This window comes from Gallus gallus, chromosome 3 (genome assembly GCF_016699485.2).
Source record: "Gallus gallus isolate bGalGal1 chromosome 3, bGalGal1.mat.broiler.GRCg7b, whole genome shotgun sequence".
Lineage (NCBI taxonomy): Eukaryota > Metazoa > Chordata > Aves > Galliformes > Phasianidae > Gallus > Gallus gallus.
The window spans coordinates 46,626,391-46,640,607 of NC_052534.1; the positions used below are offsets into that span (position 1 = coordinate 46,626,391).

Consider the following 14,217-nt stretch of genomic DNA (forward strand, 5'->3'; position numbering starts at 1 on the left):
AATACTCACCTATACCATTTCATAACAGTGCTGTACACTTCGGCTTACAGCAGTCATCTTATTATTGCAGTAGAAAATTTCCATGTTCATCTTATTTTTGATTAAATGTTCTAGGACGAATAGTACAGGAAAAAATAAATCCATAACAGATATACCTTATACTACTTGTTAAAACACTGTAATAGTTTCATTTCTATAGCTAAAGTTAGTGAAATTTTACACATTATGAATTTTGAAAATTTGGAATTTTGAATACATAACTGATTTTATAGTTTATAAAATTAATGACAGTTGATTTAAGGAATTTTTAGTACTTCAGCATCAGGAAAAAATGCCTATGTACTGCTCAGAAAGGAAACAAAAACTTAAAAGGAAACAAAATCTTAAAACAATCTAGATAGCAATGACTAATTTTTCTCCTCTTTCCCTAGGAAAGCTACCGATTTATTGGGCAGGCTACTGCTATCCTGAAAGCTATCGGAAATGTGATTAATAATTTCAGCAGTAAACCCAAACTTTCTGAAGCTCTGAAGGATTTGGAGCTCACTCATTGTCCTCCTGGCATCTGTGGTACTGAAATGGCTGAGGAACATTTTAAGGTGAAACTTTGTTCAGTATCTAGATATATAAACATATCTAGAGGCTGCAGAGATCAGATAACAGCTTAATGTTGTTATCTACTTCAAAACAGTGGCTGTGTTTTTACAAAGGATCTCCTGAATGTTTCAAATATGACACTCACTATTAAGCATCAATGCATATGAAACTTGCAGCGGCATTCCATAATTATCTTCTCTTATTACAAACACATTTTAATATGTGCTTTAAATTTGAATCTCTCTTTTGGTCAGTTTCACTGGGCATTCCTTGGGTCATGATACATCAGTAACTTAGGAACTTGTAGAAAAATTCAGTAGGTGTGCATATATATATCTCATCTCCTCTCACAGAAAGGTTAGTGTATAGGAGTAAAGGGTTTTTTTTTTAAAAAAAGGCACACCTTGAATTAGCCAACAATGATTCAAGAAGGAAAATATGGAAATCATCTGTCTAATGTAGACAATTGAAAATTATTCTGAATATAGGCATGTGCTAAAGTAGATTCTTCCTTCATCAGCCTTAATTTTTTAAAAATAAAGTAAGTTTTTATTGATATTAATATATATAACTCAAGAAGAAATAAAAATGTGAAAATAAGGAGATTGAAAAACAGACTGATATTTTTTTTTTACACTAAGGCCTAGCTATTTTTCAACTCAAACTGTGAAACTGGCTTTGAAAAACATACTCTGAAATTTCTAATCTAATTAAAGATGGAAAAAGAGACTGGATTTCTGCTTTCTAAAGAGCATCAAGGTGTCAAGTATAAAAACAGACATCAATATAGTCATGAAAGTAGGACGCCAAATTTCCCCTTTTTGACCATCAATATATTCCTACTTTTTGTAGTGGGGTCATCTACTGATTCAGCTGGCATGCCCGTGTCATGATGGTAATTATAATGTTCTTCTATGCTCTGGTCTGAGACAATCAGCTTACTTCAAATAAACTGAAGACATTTTTAGGTGATGAAAACTTGTGCTCTGGAATCTGTCCTGTATTAAAAAGCTGGGCATGAAAATGGTTTTCGCTTGCTTGCTTGAAGTATTGGGGTTCCACAGTAGGGACTAATTGTCAGTTAATGTGTGAAAGAAAGTTAAGCATGACATGAAAATGAAAACAACTGAACAGTTCTTGAAACATTAATGAGAGCCAATATAAGTTGGCTTTTACAAATGAATAATTATCTGACAAATGTTTTCCTTCTTTATTTAAGGTTTTCAATAGTGCATTATGGTCTTTGATCAAATATGTATTGGACAAGAAGATGCCTCATAAGTATAAATTTGCCTTCAGGTCCTTCACTTTAGATTTTAAATACACTGATGTATTTGAGGATGACAGTGTGTCTTCAGGTACTGTACTGGTTTTGCTAAAAACTTCAAACATATTTTGGAGGGAACTAGATCTTCACCAATCCTGACTAAATAACCATGGTTCGTTTCTTAAGAGGTACTTAAGTTTTCTACTGTTAGCAGAACGTCTGAAATTATTCAGTGAGACAGATCTCAGAATAAAAGTATAGAAAATATATTTATAAATATTTTTATACTTTATATTTATGCTTGCTTTGGTCCAAAAAATATATTTAAGTTCTGTTAATTTACAAATCTAAAATCTATACATTTGCTCTATGCCTAGAAGGACTGGCCTACTTTAGTACTGCTGAATTGTCAAGTTAGTCATGCATCTTACAAGACTTGAGTTATAATCCTTTGAAAATCAATAATTAACACTGAAAAGTACCATAATAGATGAACAAAATCTTTCTTGTTGCCTGTGCGTGAGGATGGGTCAAATCAAGTCTGAACTTCAAATGCTATCTCCATTTATTTTTATTTTTAGTAGTGTATCTATTTTGCTCCCTGTGCTGAATTCATCTCTAGACTTGTCTATGACAAGTCATGTTGTGATGTGTTGCAGCTAGCAGTCCTGTCTGTTAAGGTTTCTGAGAAGCCATCCTGAAAACAGTCTAGTAATGTTGATCTATCCAAATGCTATCCACCCCCAAGGAACAGCTAGCAGCAGATCCACAGGAGACAAGGAAGTTCATACAGTATGACATAAAGATGGAAGTTTCTGAAGCTGCATGCTTTTTTCAGTGACATGGCTGTTGTGTGTTTTCCTGGAAACAGAGTAGATAAAGGTTCTGTATGAACATTTTAATTCGAAGCTTGACTTCTAGACAAGTTATCTGCCATAATCTTATTGGTGTAAATTACACTTGAGATTCAAATATACATCTCAGTGATGCACACTGACAACACAAGTTAAAAACAGGATATTCAAGTTGGATTTTAGGAAAATATTCTTCCCTGTTGGTCCTGTCAAAAGTTGAAAGAGATTGCCCAGTTGCCATCCCTGGAGATAGTAAAAAATGAACTGGGCATATGCTCAACACCCTCAGTGATGTGCTCTATTTGATCCTGATTTGAATGTGAGATATGATTAGTGGTCCCTTCCAGCCTACTTTATTCTGTGATTGCATGCTTCTCATAAAAAGTGGTTGTGCCGTGCCATATTGAGTTCTGAACTATACTCTGTTGGGCTGAACTTGTGTAACCTTTCAGAGTTGCTAAGTATTAAAGAGACTTTTGAAAATAAGGAGGAACAATGGTTGGAAGCAGTCAATTCTATCAATATTAAATGGAATATATTAGATTGAAATGTGTGATCTTCTTTCTGATGAGAGTAATATATTTTCTTAATCCAATTTGTCCCACTTTCACGTGTATCTCTTTCATCCTCCTTTTTGTTTGATAGTACTTCATTTTGGAGCACTCTATCCTTCCTCTCCCTCTAGCTCGCTTCCCCTCATTGTACACTGATGCATTTCCCAGCTGGTTTCCTGGCACTGCCTCCCTGTGGTGCTACTCCCCATAACCACCCCAGATAAACCCTTGTGTTGATAGCCTCAATGATGTTAATTCTGGGCAAGAATTCCATCAAATTGCTCCTTAGTAACCTGCTATAAACTACTTATTAGTGGAGCTACAGGAAAGAAGAGGACAGGCTCTTTAGCAGGGTCTGTTGCGATAGAAAAAGGACAAATGGTTTCAGGCATAAACAGGGTAAACTTAGGTTAGATATAAAGCAAAAGTATTTAACAGTGAGGGTGGCGAGGCACTGGAACAGGTTGCTCAGAGATGTGGTGAGGCTGGATCAGGCTCTGAGCAACCTAATCTAGCTGTGGATGTCCCTGTTCATTGCAGTGGCAGTTGGACTAGATGGCCTTCGAAGGTCCCTTGCAACTCTAAGGAATCTATGATTCTTTTATTCCATTCAAAAATTCCTTGATAACAGAAAGTCACAGTCAGATAAACAAAATTCTACATTATCATTTGTCTTATCCTTATTCTGTACCTCCTTATCAGAAATCAAGTGCAATGTTTTGAATATTGTTGGTGTTTAAATTAATAAAATAAGATTCAGAGATAGAAACACTTGAAATCTTGTGAAGCTCTTCTAAGCTTTATTCAGATTGACGCTTTACTGCATCAAATTCTGTTGGTTTATTTTTGGAAGATGATTTCATATTACAAGACTTGATTAAAGAAATAAAATGCAACAGCTGTCTGTAGAGAGAAGCAAAAATATGATGATGTGGTATTCAGTGTTATCATAGTAGCTGCATGCTAACTTTGTAATTACGTAGTAATTACATGTCTATTTCTATAATGATAGGAGGAAAACTTTAAGAGTAGTAGTTTTGCCATAAGTGGAAATTTTATGCAGAAACCATTATTTCTGTAACACAGCTCTCCTTTGTATTTTCACTTTATAGCAAGCAGCTATAAGGCTTCCAGCATTATTAGTGTTCTCATTCTCTTCCTCTTCTTTCAGAGAGTTGTGAAGTGAATTCCCTAAGTAACTGGCAGAAAAGAATTCCCACTTCTGAAGAAGAAGCAGCAGCTCTTAAACTCCAAGCTGTTTGGAGGGGGACTTCTGTGAGGAAATTACTGAAGAGCAGAAAACCAGGTTGTGTCCTTTTTCAAAAATATTTCACCTTGTTCAAATATTTACTGCAAGGATTTTGTTCTTAATTAATACCTAGTTAATTTTCTATGGCATTTCATGTCAACACAAGATGTTATTGTGAAAGTATTTAAAACGGAAAATATTAGTCACATAATTTTTTGAAGCTGGAAAAGTACTGTAAAGTATAAAGGTGATGATAATGGGGATATCCTCTGTGAAAGGAGAAAGTAGTTGTCAGCTCTCTGACACCTCTAAAATTCCTAATAAGATAGCATTCCTAAGACAATTGAATTCTGAGTGACATTTTTCACAAATATTTGGTCGGTGTATATTTAAAACAATACAAAAGTTAGGTATTATGTACATTTTCTAACATATTATTATTTCTAGGTACTAAAGAAAACGCTGCTGTGAAAGAAATCTTGCAAACATTGTGGACTTCCATTGAGCTAAATTTTGAACAGTGTGCTGTAGTGCTGTTAAGGTAACGATATAATAAATTATACCTCTTTATTGCAGCCATTTCCATATAGTTGTCATAAATTGCTGGTGCACACAATAAATGTGGGAAGAGCATTATTAGTTTTAAAATTACAAAACTTGGTCAGAAAGGATAGGATGCTTTCTATAGGGGTATGCTGTGCTTTATTGTATGTTTGCATGAGTAAAACTATATCAAATCTAACCGTTAGGTAAGGATGCTACCGTACATTTGTTTGGTGGTTTTGTTTTGTTTTTCTTTGAGCTGGAATGTTGTCTTCTGTATTTTTTTTTTTTTTTTAATATCCAGTAAGTCATTTTATAGGTAGGAACCTGATAGTGTTTCTTTGGTTAAACATCTATCCAGTTGATTTAAAAAACATATTCTGATCATTTGCAAGGTTGACCCCCTTCTCCCTGTTCCCCCCCTCCTTTGGTATCTCATGTTTTCACCAACTCCTTCATGAATATCTGCAAACATTCACACACCTGATCTAGGAGCAGATCATTTCTGCCAGGTGTGAGGAGTGAGAACTAGTAGTAAGTACCAGCTGTGAATATAAATCCCCATTACACGTAACCACTCATTTGAGGAACACTCACATGGAGTGTAACTGTATTTCACTTTGTAGTATTTCTAACCAGCATAACTATGTGCTGTTAGAACTTTGGCATGAACAGGAGATCAGGACCTTGCAACCTCAACCTTGTACTGAATGTTAGACTAGTTTTAGAACTGTACCATCTCTAAATTAGCAAAGATCAGGTGCAACTTTGAGTCTTCCTTCAGACATACAGTACACACGGGATAAATATTTTCTCAGGAAATACATTTGACTGTTAATATCACAATACTATGATTTTTTTTTAACTATTATTTTTAAATAGCTTATAGACTTTCATTTAATATAAAAAACTAGTGCTTTGACCTATTAAGTTATAAGCAAAAATTTCAGGAGTTCAGTGTTAAGATAGAAGTTCTCCCATACTTAAAGCCTAGACATACCACAGGCCAGAAGCAGCACCATTTTACAACGCAATCTCTTAGTCTAAAATTTAAAGCCCTAAAACATCTCTATTTAAGCTAGGTTTTCAACTTGTTTCTCATTATAAATCCCACATTCACAAAGAGAAGTTCACTGTGCTTGCCCATACTGTAATTTTCAAGGAATTCACATATTTGAGGTTTCTGATGGGCTTCTTCTGTCCCTGTGCAGTGCTCATCAGTGATGGAAGGAATATTTGCAAAGCTTTGCAAAAGAATATCTCAGACTCTTCTGCTTTAAACTAATTCTGACAAAGTTTAGATCCGCTCTGTGACTCACCTTTAATTAAATGCCAAGGTTGGCTATTATCATTGCTAAAAATATGAAAGTGGGGATAGTTTGTGTAATTCCAATTGCTCTTTAGAAAAACCAAAACATCAAAGTACCATTGGCCAGATTTGGTGGATAATACTTTAGCAATTTAAAACTCAGATATGTTCAGAGGAACATTAATTTTTGATACCACAAATGATAAATAAGCTTCCCTTATTAGAGCCAGTCATGTTAGCTCTAATTCCACAGAAACTGATAGCACCTAAGAGTTTAAAGATGAAAGAAAGAGGTTTTTTAAATCTCCTTATGATGCCATAGCTTTAAGATGACAGATTAATGTAAAGGAATGGAAGGTATCCTAACTAATGTTTTTTTTTTAAAAATAATAATAATTAATGGATAGACTGATGGATGCACAAGACAAATTTGTATGTAAGTATCAGTTATGACAGGCTACTAACTCTTAAACTACTAGAGCACCTTCTTTACCTGATTTATTATTTTTTAGTGTGATCCGATAACAGAGAAGGTGGTAGCATTAGTAAGACATCTTATAATTTCATCTTACCCTCAAATATGAAACAGTGTTCTTCATAATATACCTCAGTACATATCCCCTCTTGATTATGAAAAAATTTCAATCCTTATCTGTTTTTCTACTTTTCAGAGAAATGTTTAAAAGAAACTGTAACTCAATCAAAAAATTTCCTTGTTATGAAGATGAGCGGTGTAAGATCTCTTTCACTGACTATGCTGTAACATATTCTGATCAGCCACCAAATACTTGGTTTGTAGTTTTTAGGTGAGTTTTGTTTAGCCTTTTATATGATTTTTATGGGAAAGAAGTAATGATACACTCTGTTTTTCACTAACACATTTCAAAACACATGATTTTACGAGTCTGTTTTCTTTAAATTCTAATGTATACTTTTATTTTATTACACAAATTATTCAATTCATGACAATAAAATGAATTTAATTTGCTCTTTCATTGTTTTATTTTAGAGAAATATTTTTTGTCCCAGAAGACATGCTCATAGTGCCAAAGATGTATACCACTATTCCTTCCTGTAGACTTCATGTAATTGATAATGACACACTGGAGGAAATGCCACAAGTCTTTTTGAAAGTGGCACCTCATATTTACCCAAAAAATAAGGTAAATGTGTGGAGTATAAAAATAATTGGAATAAAAATGATTGCTGAATTCTGTAGACATTTTAAGCTACATATTAATGTTCTGCTTAGAAGTATAGCCATGCTTATTAAAAAATTCAAACAGACTATCCATATCACCCAGATTTCCAGTTTTTAGGCTAAAGATGACAGCTTGCTCAATCTTTCTTTACAAGTTAGGTTTCCTACATTCTTGATTACTTTCTCCTCTGGACTGCTCCCAGTTGTTCTCATTTTTTTTCTAGTTTATGATACACAACACTGAGCACAGAAAACTTTGCAGAGAGGATTAACTTAAAATGAAACAAATGATGAGTAAGGAATGATTAGTTTACATGTCTTTTGGGCAGGCTTTACTACTTATAAAACTGACTCTGATGCTCGTTTTCCCCTCTCCCTCTCTTAATGTTCTTGCAAGAGCCTTGTTGACTCATACTGCTATAGCCTTAAGTGTTTTCCTGAAGAACTGAATCCTGTTGTTTATTTTTCTTGATGAAATGTGTTGTATTTCACTATTGATTTTAGTGCCAGTTTTCTTTCAGACCATTTTTCTTATTTAAAGTAACATTGAATTCTTTTCCTTTAAAATTATAACCCTTAGCTTTGTGGTATCAGTTAATTAAACATAGATCACTGTTTCACTATGCACATTACTGATAAAATATTAAATGAAATTGGTTCCAGGTCAGGAAGTCTCACTAATTAGAGCCTTGTTTCAAAATGCTTACCGAATGTGGTTATCTTCTCTGGTTTCCTCATGATGACAGCATTTCCCTAGACTAAAAACAATAATCAGTGACAGGTGTTGACTACTTCTCTTTTATTCCCATATAGTTTTCATATAGTTTAATCGGTTTGATAGTTCAGAAGATCATCAAACTGAACTAATCCAGAAATCGGTTTATAATTATTTTCCAGTTCTTTTCCTATTCTAGCCTGCTTTTAAACTCTTCAACATTACCCCTAATATTGTCTGTGCTAGCCACACTATCCATGGTTGATCCTTTTAGTGAAGATAAGTTCAAGTTTTAGCTGTCTCTGTCAATAGCAAGGAACTGATGTCAGTCTAGGACTGTAGCAGTTTTCTTGTCTTTCTTTTGTAGCTTTACTTCCAGTATAATCATACGTTTTCCCCATCCCCTCCAATAGAATGAGCTTGCTTTATCCAAGGCATACGGTGAATGCTAGCTGAATGTGGCAGGTAGGGACCACTACTGCTGGAGGAATATCATCAAGTTCTTAGAGTCAAGTTGGGATCTTCAGAGGTGGGGTGTGCATTCTATCGGGAGGGAAGGTTCGGTTTGTAGTCTGACAGTGGCAAGTGGCAGGATGTGAAAAGAAATCTCAGTAATAAACAACACTTAAAGCCTTTCAGGATAATGGTGAGTTGTGGAAAGAATGATCACAAGTTCAGATTTATTTCAGAACTCATCTCAGCATTTCTCCTGCTTAGCAGACTGTAACTGTGTTCTATTTCCGTCTTGTGGACTGGAAAATGTGTCTTACAATTGCACTGTTTCTTTTTTCCCCCTCAGACTTCCTCTCATTTTACATACTTTTCTTGAATAGAGATGTCAAGGATTGCACGCAATATTCCAATTAAGATCTTACCAACATTTGTACAGTACTATGGCTTTAATATTGGAAATGCTCATTTCGGAACGCCCCTACCCCACCTACTTATTATTATTGTGTGGATACACCATGTAATAGCTCCAGTGATTCTGTCATAAACTAAGTTACTATTGTTATTTTTTCTTTATTAAAGACCTCTCCACCGTAATTATTATATTGCAGATATATTTCTCTCTAAGCCTATGATTTTATATTTAACATTATAAAATATGGTTAATATTAGTAAAGAGTGATTTTGATTTAAGAGTATTAAAACAGAATTGTATGTGTGCTGTATTTTTCCACTTGTTTTATTACATAATCTCTGCTACTGAGTCTTTCAATAAAACCATGGACTTATGCCAATTTACCTTCCTATTTGCAAATGGTCCTTTAATGTTTTAGCAGACTTGCAACACAATTGAAAACTTGACTGATGATTTGACAAGACAATTATTCTGTTTCGTGGCAATTGCATACAGTGGTTATTTTAATCTGATTGTTACTTTTCTTTTAACAGTATTGTATGTGAAATGTCAATAATGAAACAAGAAAATATGGTATGCCTGAATTCCTAAGTGTATATATTAATATAAAACAAGTTGTTTTTCCTTTTGAATAAATCTAGCAGTTAGTTGTTCTGCTGCAAAAATAAGAATCAGCAGATTAAACAGACAAAAAGTAAATTTTATCAGTAGATATTGCTGTTCTGCTACAGAGTCACTCTACGAATGCCTTCAATCATTCAGAAATGAATATTAAAATAGGGATAAAATCTGCAGACTAGCAATAATGTCTTTGTGTCTGCTTTCTGCAGATATTACAGTCTAGATAAAAAATGCAATGCTACTTGCAAGTTTCTTTCTTCCAGTCTCTCTCTCTCTTTTTTTTTTCTTTTAAATATACTGCTACTGTATACTTTTTTTTCTTTTACTACCTTATACACAGGTTTTTTTAACAGATAGTAGATAATGACAGAGAAGCATTTCTCAAGCATCAGCTGAGCAACACGCAGGGACCCTGTAAATACGCCTGTGACCCATCTCTGGACCTTCTCCAACAAGTCTTTCTTGTGCTGGGGACCCCATGCTTGAATGCAGTACTCCAGATGGGTCCTCACAAGGACAGAGAAGAATGAAATGAAATTATTAAATGCTGAAGTGTTATTAATTTAACCCTAGATTGAATTTGATCTCTAAATCTCCATGCAGCAAGTTGTATTCACATGCAGTTTCCCACTACCTCCAGCATGAAGAGAGATTTTCATCTGGTTTATCAATGAATGAAGAAGTTTTCACATCTTTATTTCATGTTTATCTAATTTTGCCTTAGTATACATGAGGACAGCTACTATTTGCTAAACTTCTTGTGCATGAATTGCCAAAATATTAGTATTCTTATCTTCAGCTGTGGTCATCTTTGGAGATGATGGAGAGAAACAAAAAAATTAAGATTTCAAGAAGATTAAAGTTCTTATGCTCTTATAGCATAATCTACTTTTTTTTTTTTCTCCTTTTTATTCAAAATCAATAGATGATACTGATTCAATCATTTGGAAATTAATTGCACCAAGCTTGTTGATGCTGGACCAGAATCTTCTGTTCTGTTAGATGTTTGCTTTGTTTTGGTTTTTCTTATGGTACTTCACCTTTAAATATTTATTTATTTAATTATTGTTCTTTATATTGTATGTTATTTAAAATAATTTCTAGTTTAAATATTTAAATATTTAGTTTAAACTTTTAACTATAATGTCCATGAAGGTTTATATGTGTTGCTTACAGGAATTTGTACTTCACTGTCATTTATATACATATTTTTTTTTATCTCACTTACTCTTTCACCAACTTCATTGACTATTCTTTTTTATTATCATATACTACTTTCTATTTCCTCTCAATTGTCATTAGGTAGTTTTTGACTCCAGCCTTACTATTTCTGATGTAGTTTAAAAGCTTACATCTATGATTTGCCTTTTCAGTACTTACTGAGTTTCACCTTCAATTGGTACTATAGTAAGCTCCATTTCCAGGACTGGCAAGTATTATTTCCACATAAAAATGTCTTGTTTTCTCTTCAGAAAGGATACACGTTTATGGCTGAAGCACGTACTGGTGACCAGTCTTTGGCAGCTGGAAGATGGAGGCTCCGACTCATCAGTTCTCACAGTCCACTCCCGTTCCTCTCTCGTGAGGCTGTAAATAACATCTATTCTACTAAAGAAATTAAAGACTATTACGTACCCAATGACAAATGTGTAATGTTCAGGTAAGTATTGAGAGACCAATGATTAAATTCTGCTTTTTATATCCATTACAACAAATTATGTTCTTTCCTCTTTCTTAGGAGGGGAAGGTGTTTAAGTAAACATCTCCCTTTTTTTTTTTTTTTTTAGCCACAGATAATTGATACGGGCTTTTGTGTTACATTAGTGGTTTTTGTGTGTGTGTGTGTGTGTTTGTGTGTTTTTTTTGTTTGTTTGTTTATTTTTTCCTGGAATGCTACTACTGCTTAATGAAGAACAGTTGTGAATTACACAGGCTATAGTTTCAAAATTCTAGTAACAGTAAACTGCATTTCTCTAGGCTCAATGTTGCCTATATATCAATGGCTGAAATTCCATATTACTTTTGAAGATGAAACATGCATTAAAATGGGAATTTTACAAGTGGGGAGGAGACATAAAACTTGGTATATTTTTCAGCTGATTTTATTTGAGCATGCAGATTGTTCTAGAAGAACATATTCAATCAGAATGTGATTATTTACTTTGTCTAATTTTAATTAATTACATATTTCTTTTTTGTTTGTTTGTTTTACTGGATTACTTTTTCATTGAAACAGTTCCCTCGTGTAGCTAACCATTTTTTTTCAACAAATTGTATTACAGCAGGAGTAATAATATAAATATAGACGTCTGATAAGACAGTGGAAAAGAAATTGCAATATCACTGCTTTTTTGCAGCTGCCCATGTTTACTTTAGTCATGGATTCACTGCAATGAACTGCAGTAAAGGACTGCAAGAAAACAGTGAGCTAAAAACTCAGTTTTTCTCTGTGTGTTTTTCTCCAAGTGTTTTTCTCCATGTCAGCACAATGCTTATATCCTTCCCTAGAAATAGAAAGATCTGATATTGTTGGTTATACTGCTGTAATTTTTTTTCTTCTTTAGGTATTCAGTAAAAGTCACAGCATCCCATATTGCTACAGTGCAGGTACAAACCTCTAAATCAGATGTGTTCATTAAGCTACAAGTCCTAGATAATGAGGAAGAAATTGTAAATGTCACTGGAAAGGGCCATGCAGTCATTCCTGCTTTTAATTTCCTGAGTAATGAAACACTTTTGAGTTCCCGCTGTAAGTACTGTATTCAGCATTTGACAATTTTATTCACTGAAGGGTATACATTCTTACAGTAACTTTATGTTAACACAGAAAATAGATTTTTTTTTTTCTCAGTTTTTCCATGAAATCCCTAGGGGCTTTGTGATTAAGTGAAATTCTTGAGGAATGAGTTGGAATCCTTGGTCCCCAGCAATGAGGGAAGATACTGAAATGATTGATTGAAATAAGGTGTCAATCGCATCTTTATTCCTCTGTGTTTTGGCCTCATTTTGTAACTGTCTAAAGAGTTGTTTGGATCATTGAAATAGCTTCTCTGTTCTGAAAATTTAAAGCATGTGCTTGCCTTGTCCTTGAGAACAGAAATATGCTCTATTTTTAAGATCTTGCCTCTGTTTGATCTGAAAGTTTGTTTTGGTTCTGGTTGCCAAGAAACTGATGCCCAAACCACGGGATACGGTAGATAATTCACAGATTACACCGAACCCTGTGGTTTAAATGTACCATATTCATCAACACTCTTTTTAATGGAAGCACACGCATTACTGGCTTGTCATCAATAATATAAGCCAAAGGACAAGCAAAAAACTCATGAAAAAATGCAATGGCATTTATCCTTAAAGAAAAAAAAACCTTTTTTTTTTTTTTTTTTTGACTTAGCCTCTCCAAGTACACAATTATCCTCACAGAAATGGAAACCATTGAAGGAAGATCTATTTCCCCATGACTGGCTAAGTTATTAAATGCTGATTATTTTCTTGTCAACTCTTTATGATAGCAACTGAGATAAGGGATAATTTTCTCACTCAGGCAATATTTGATTTTAAATAAAATTTCCTGTAATACAAATGTATTTGAAAGTTAACACCCAACACCCTACTCATTTTTGTCAGAACAATTGAATCTGTGAAGTTTGTTTACTAAAGATGCATTTTTTTTAATAAAAATTGTATTACTATTCATTACACTGCAGGCTTATCAGCTCTCCTCTTGTTACTGGTATGTTCAAAAGTCATTTTTCATAAATATGCTAAAATTTGCATATTTTCTCAAAGTGCTTGGAAACTCTTGATTGTACTTTACATAAATGCATCTGGAATTAATTAAAGCTGTCTCTGTGTGTAATCTGGCCAACCATCGTTGCGAATCCAAACCTGGCAGCATGTAAATACCTGAGGTAGAGGGCAGAGAAGTAAAGGAAACAAAGCCAGACTCTTCTCAGTGGTGTTCAGTGCGACAACACACACAAACATGAGCACACACACACAGCTGGCCATGCAGATCATCACACATGCTGTTAGGCACATTAGCAATTTGCACGATGAAGAAAACATTGTAGAAGAAATGATGTGACAAATTATAGCCAAGCAAATTTGATTATAAGGCAAATGAAGACGAAAGAATACTTTCCCCAAAATTATACATTTGATAACATGGAGCAAAGTGATGAGAGGATAAAACAAAACAAAAACAAACATAAGTGCATGTATAACAGTGAGATTTATCCTTATATGCCTCAGAGCCTATTTTCAATCTGAGTCTTGAGCTAGTGTAATTTATTTTCAGCTACCTTCAGAATTCCTAGGCTTATATTTTATTTCCCTCTACCACAAGAGTTATGTACAAATTCTATCTAAATCCACAACAGTCTTGAATTCTTTAGTCTGAGAAATAATTATCCACTCCTGCTCACTTCCCTTTTGAAAGG

The 14,217-nt window shown here is 34.0% G+C and overlaps 1 protein-coding gene across 3 annotated transcripts in view; it reads left to right on the forward strand.

Moving 5' to 3' along the window:
* ADGB (androglobin) overlaps positions 1–14,217 on the forward strand; it is a 74,685-nt gene that overhangs the window by 44,971 nt on the left and 15,497 nt on the right. For all 3 annotated transcript variants that reach the window (XM_419656.8, XM_040698175.1, XM_040698176.1), the window contains exons 20-27: positions 432–599; positions 1,817–1,955; positions 4,444–4,578; positions 4,969–5,062; positions 7,045–7,179; positions 7,383–7,536; positions 11,248–11,435; positions 12,340–12,524. In XM_419656.8, coding sequence (XP_419656.5) covers positions 432–599; positions 1,817–1,955; positions 4,444–4,578; positions 4,969–5,062; positions 7,045–7,179; positions 7,383–7,536; positions 11,248–11,435; positions 12,340–12,524 — 1,198 coding nt within the window. The remainder of the gene's footprint in view (positions 1–431; positions 600–1,816; positions 1,956–4,443; positions 4,579–4,968; positions 5,063–7,044; positions 7,180–7,382; positions 7,537–11,247; positions 11,436–12,339; positions 12,525–14,217) is intronic.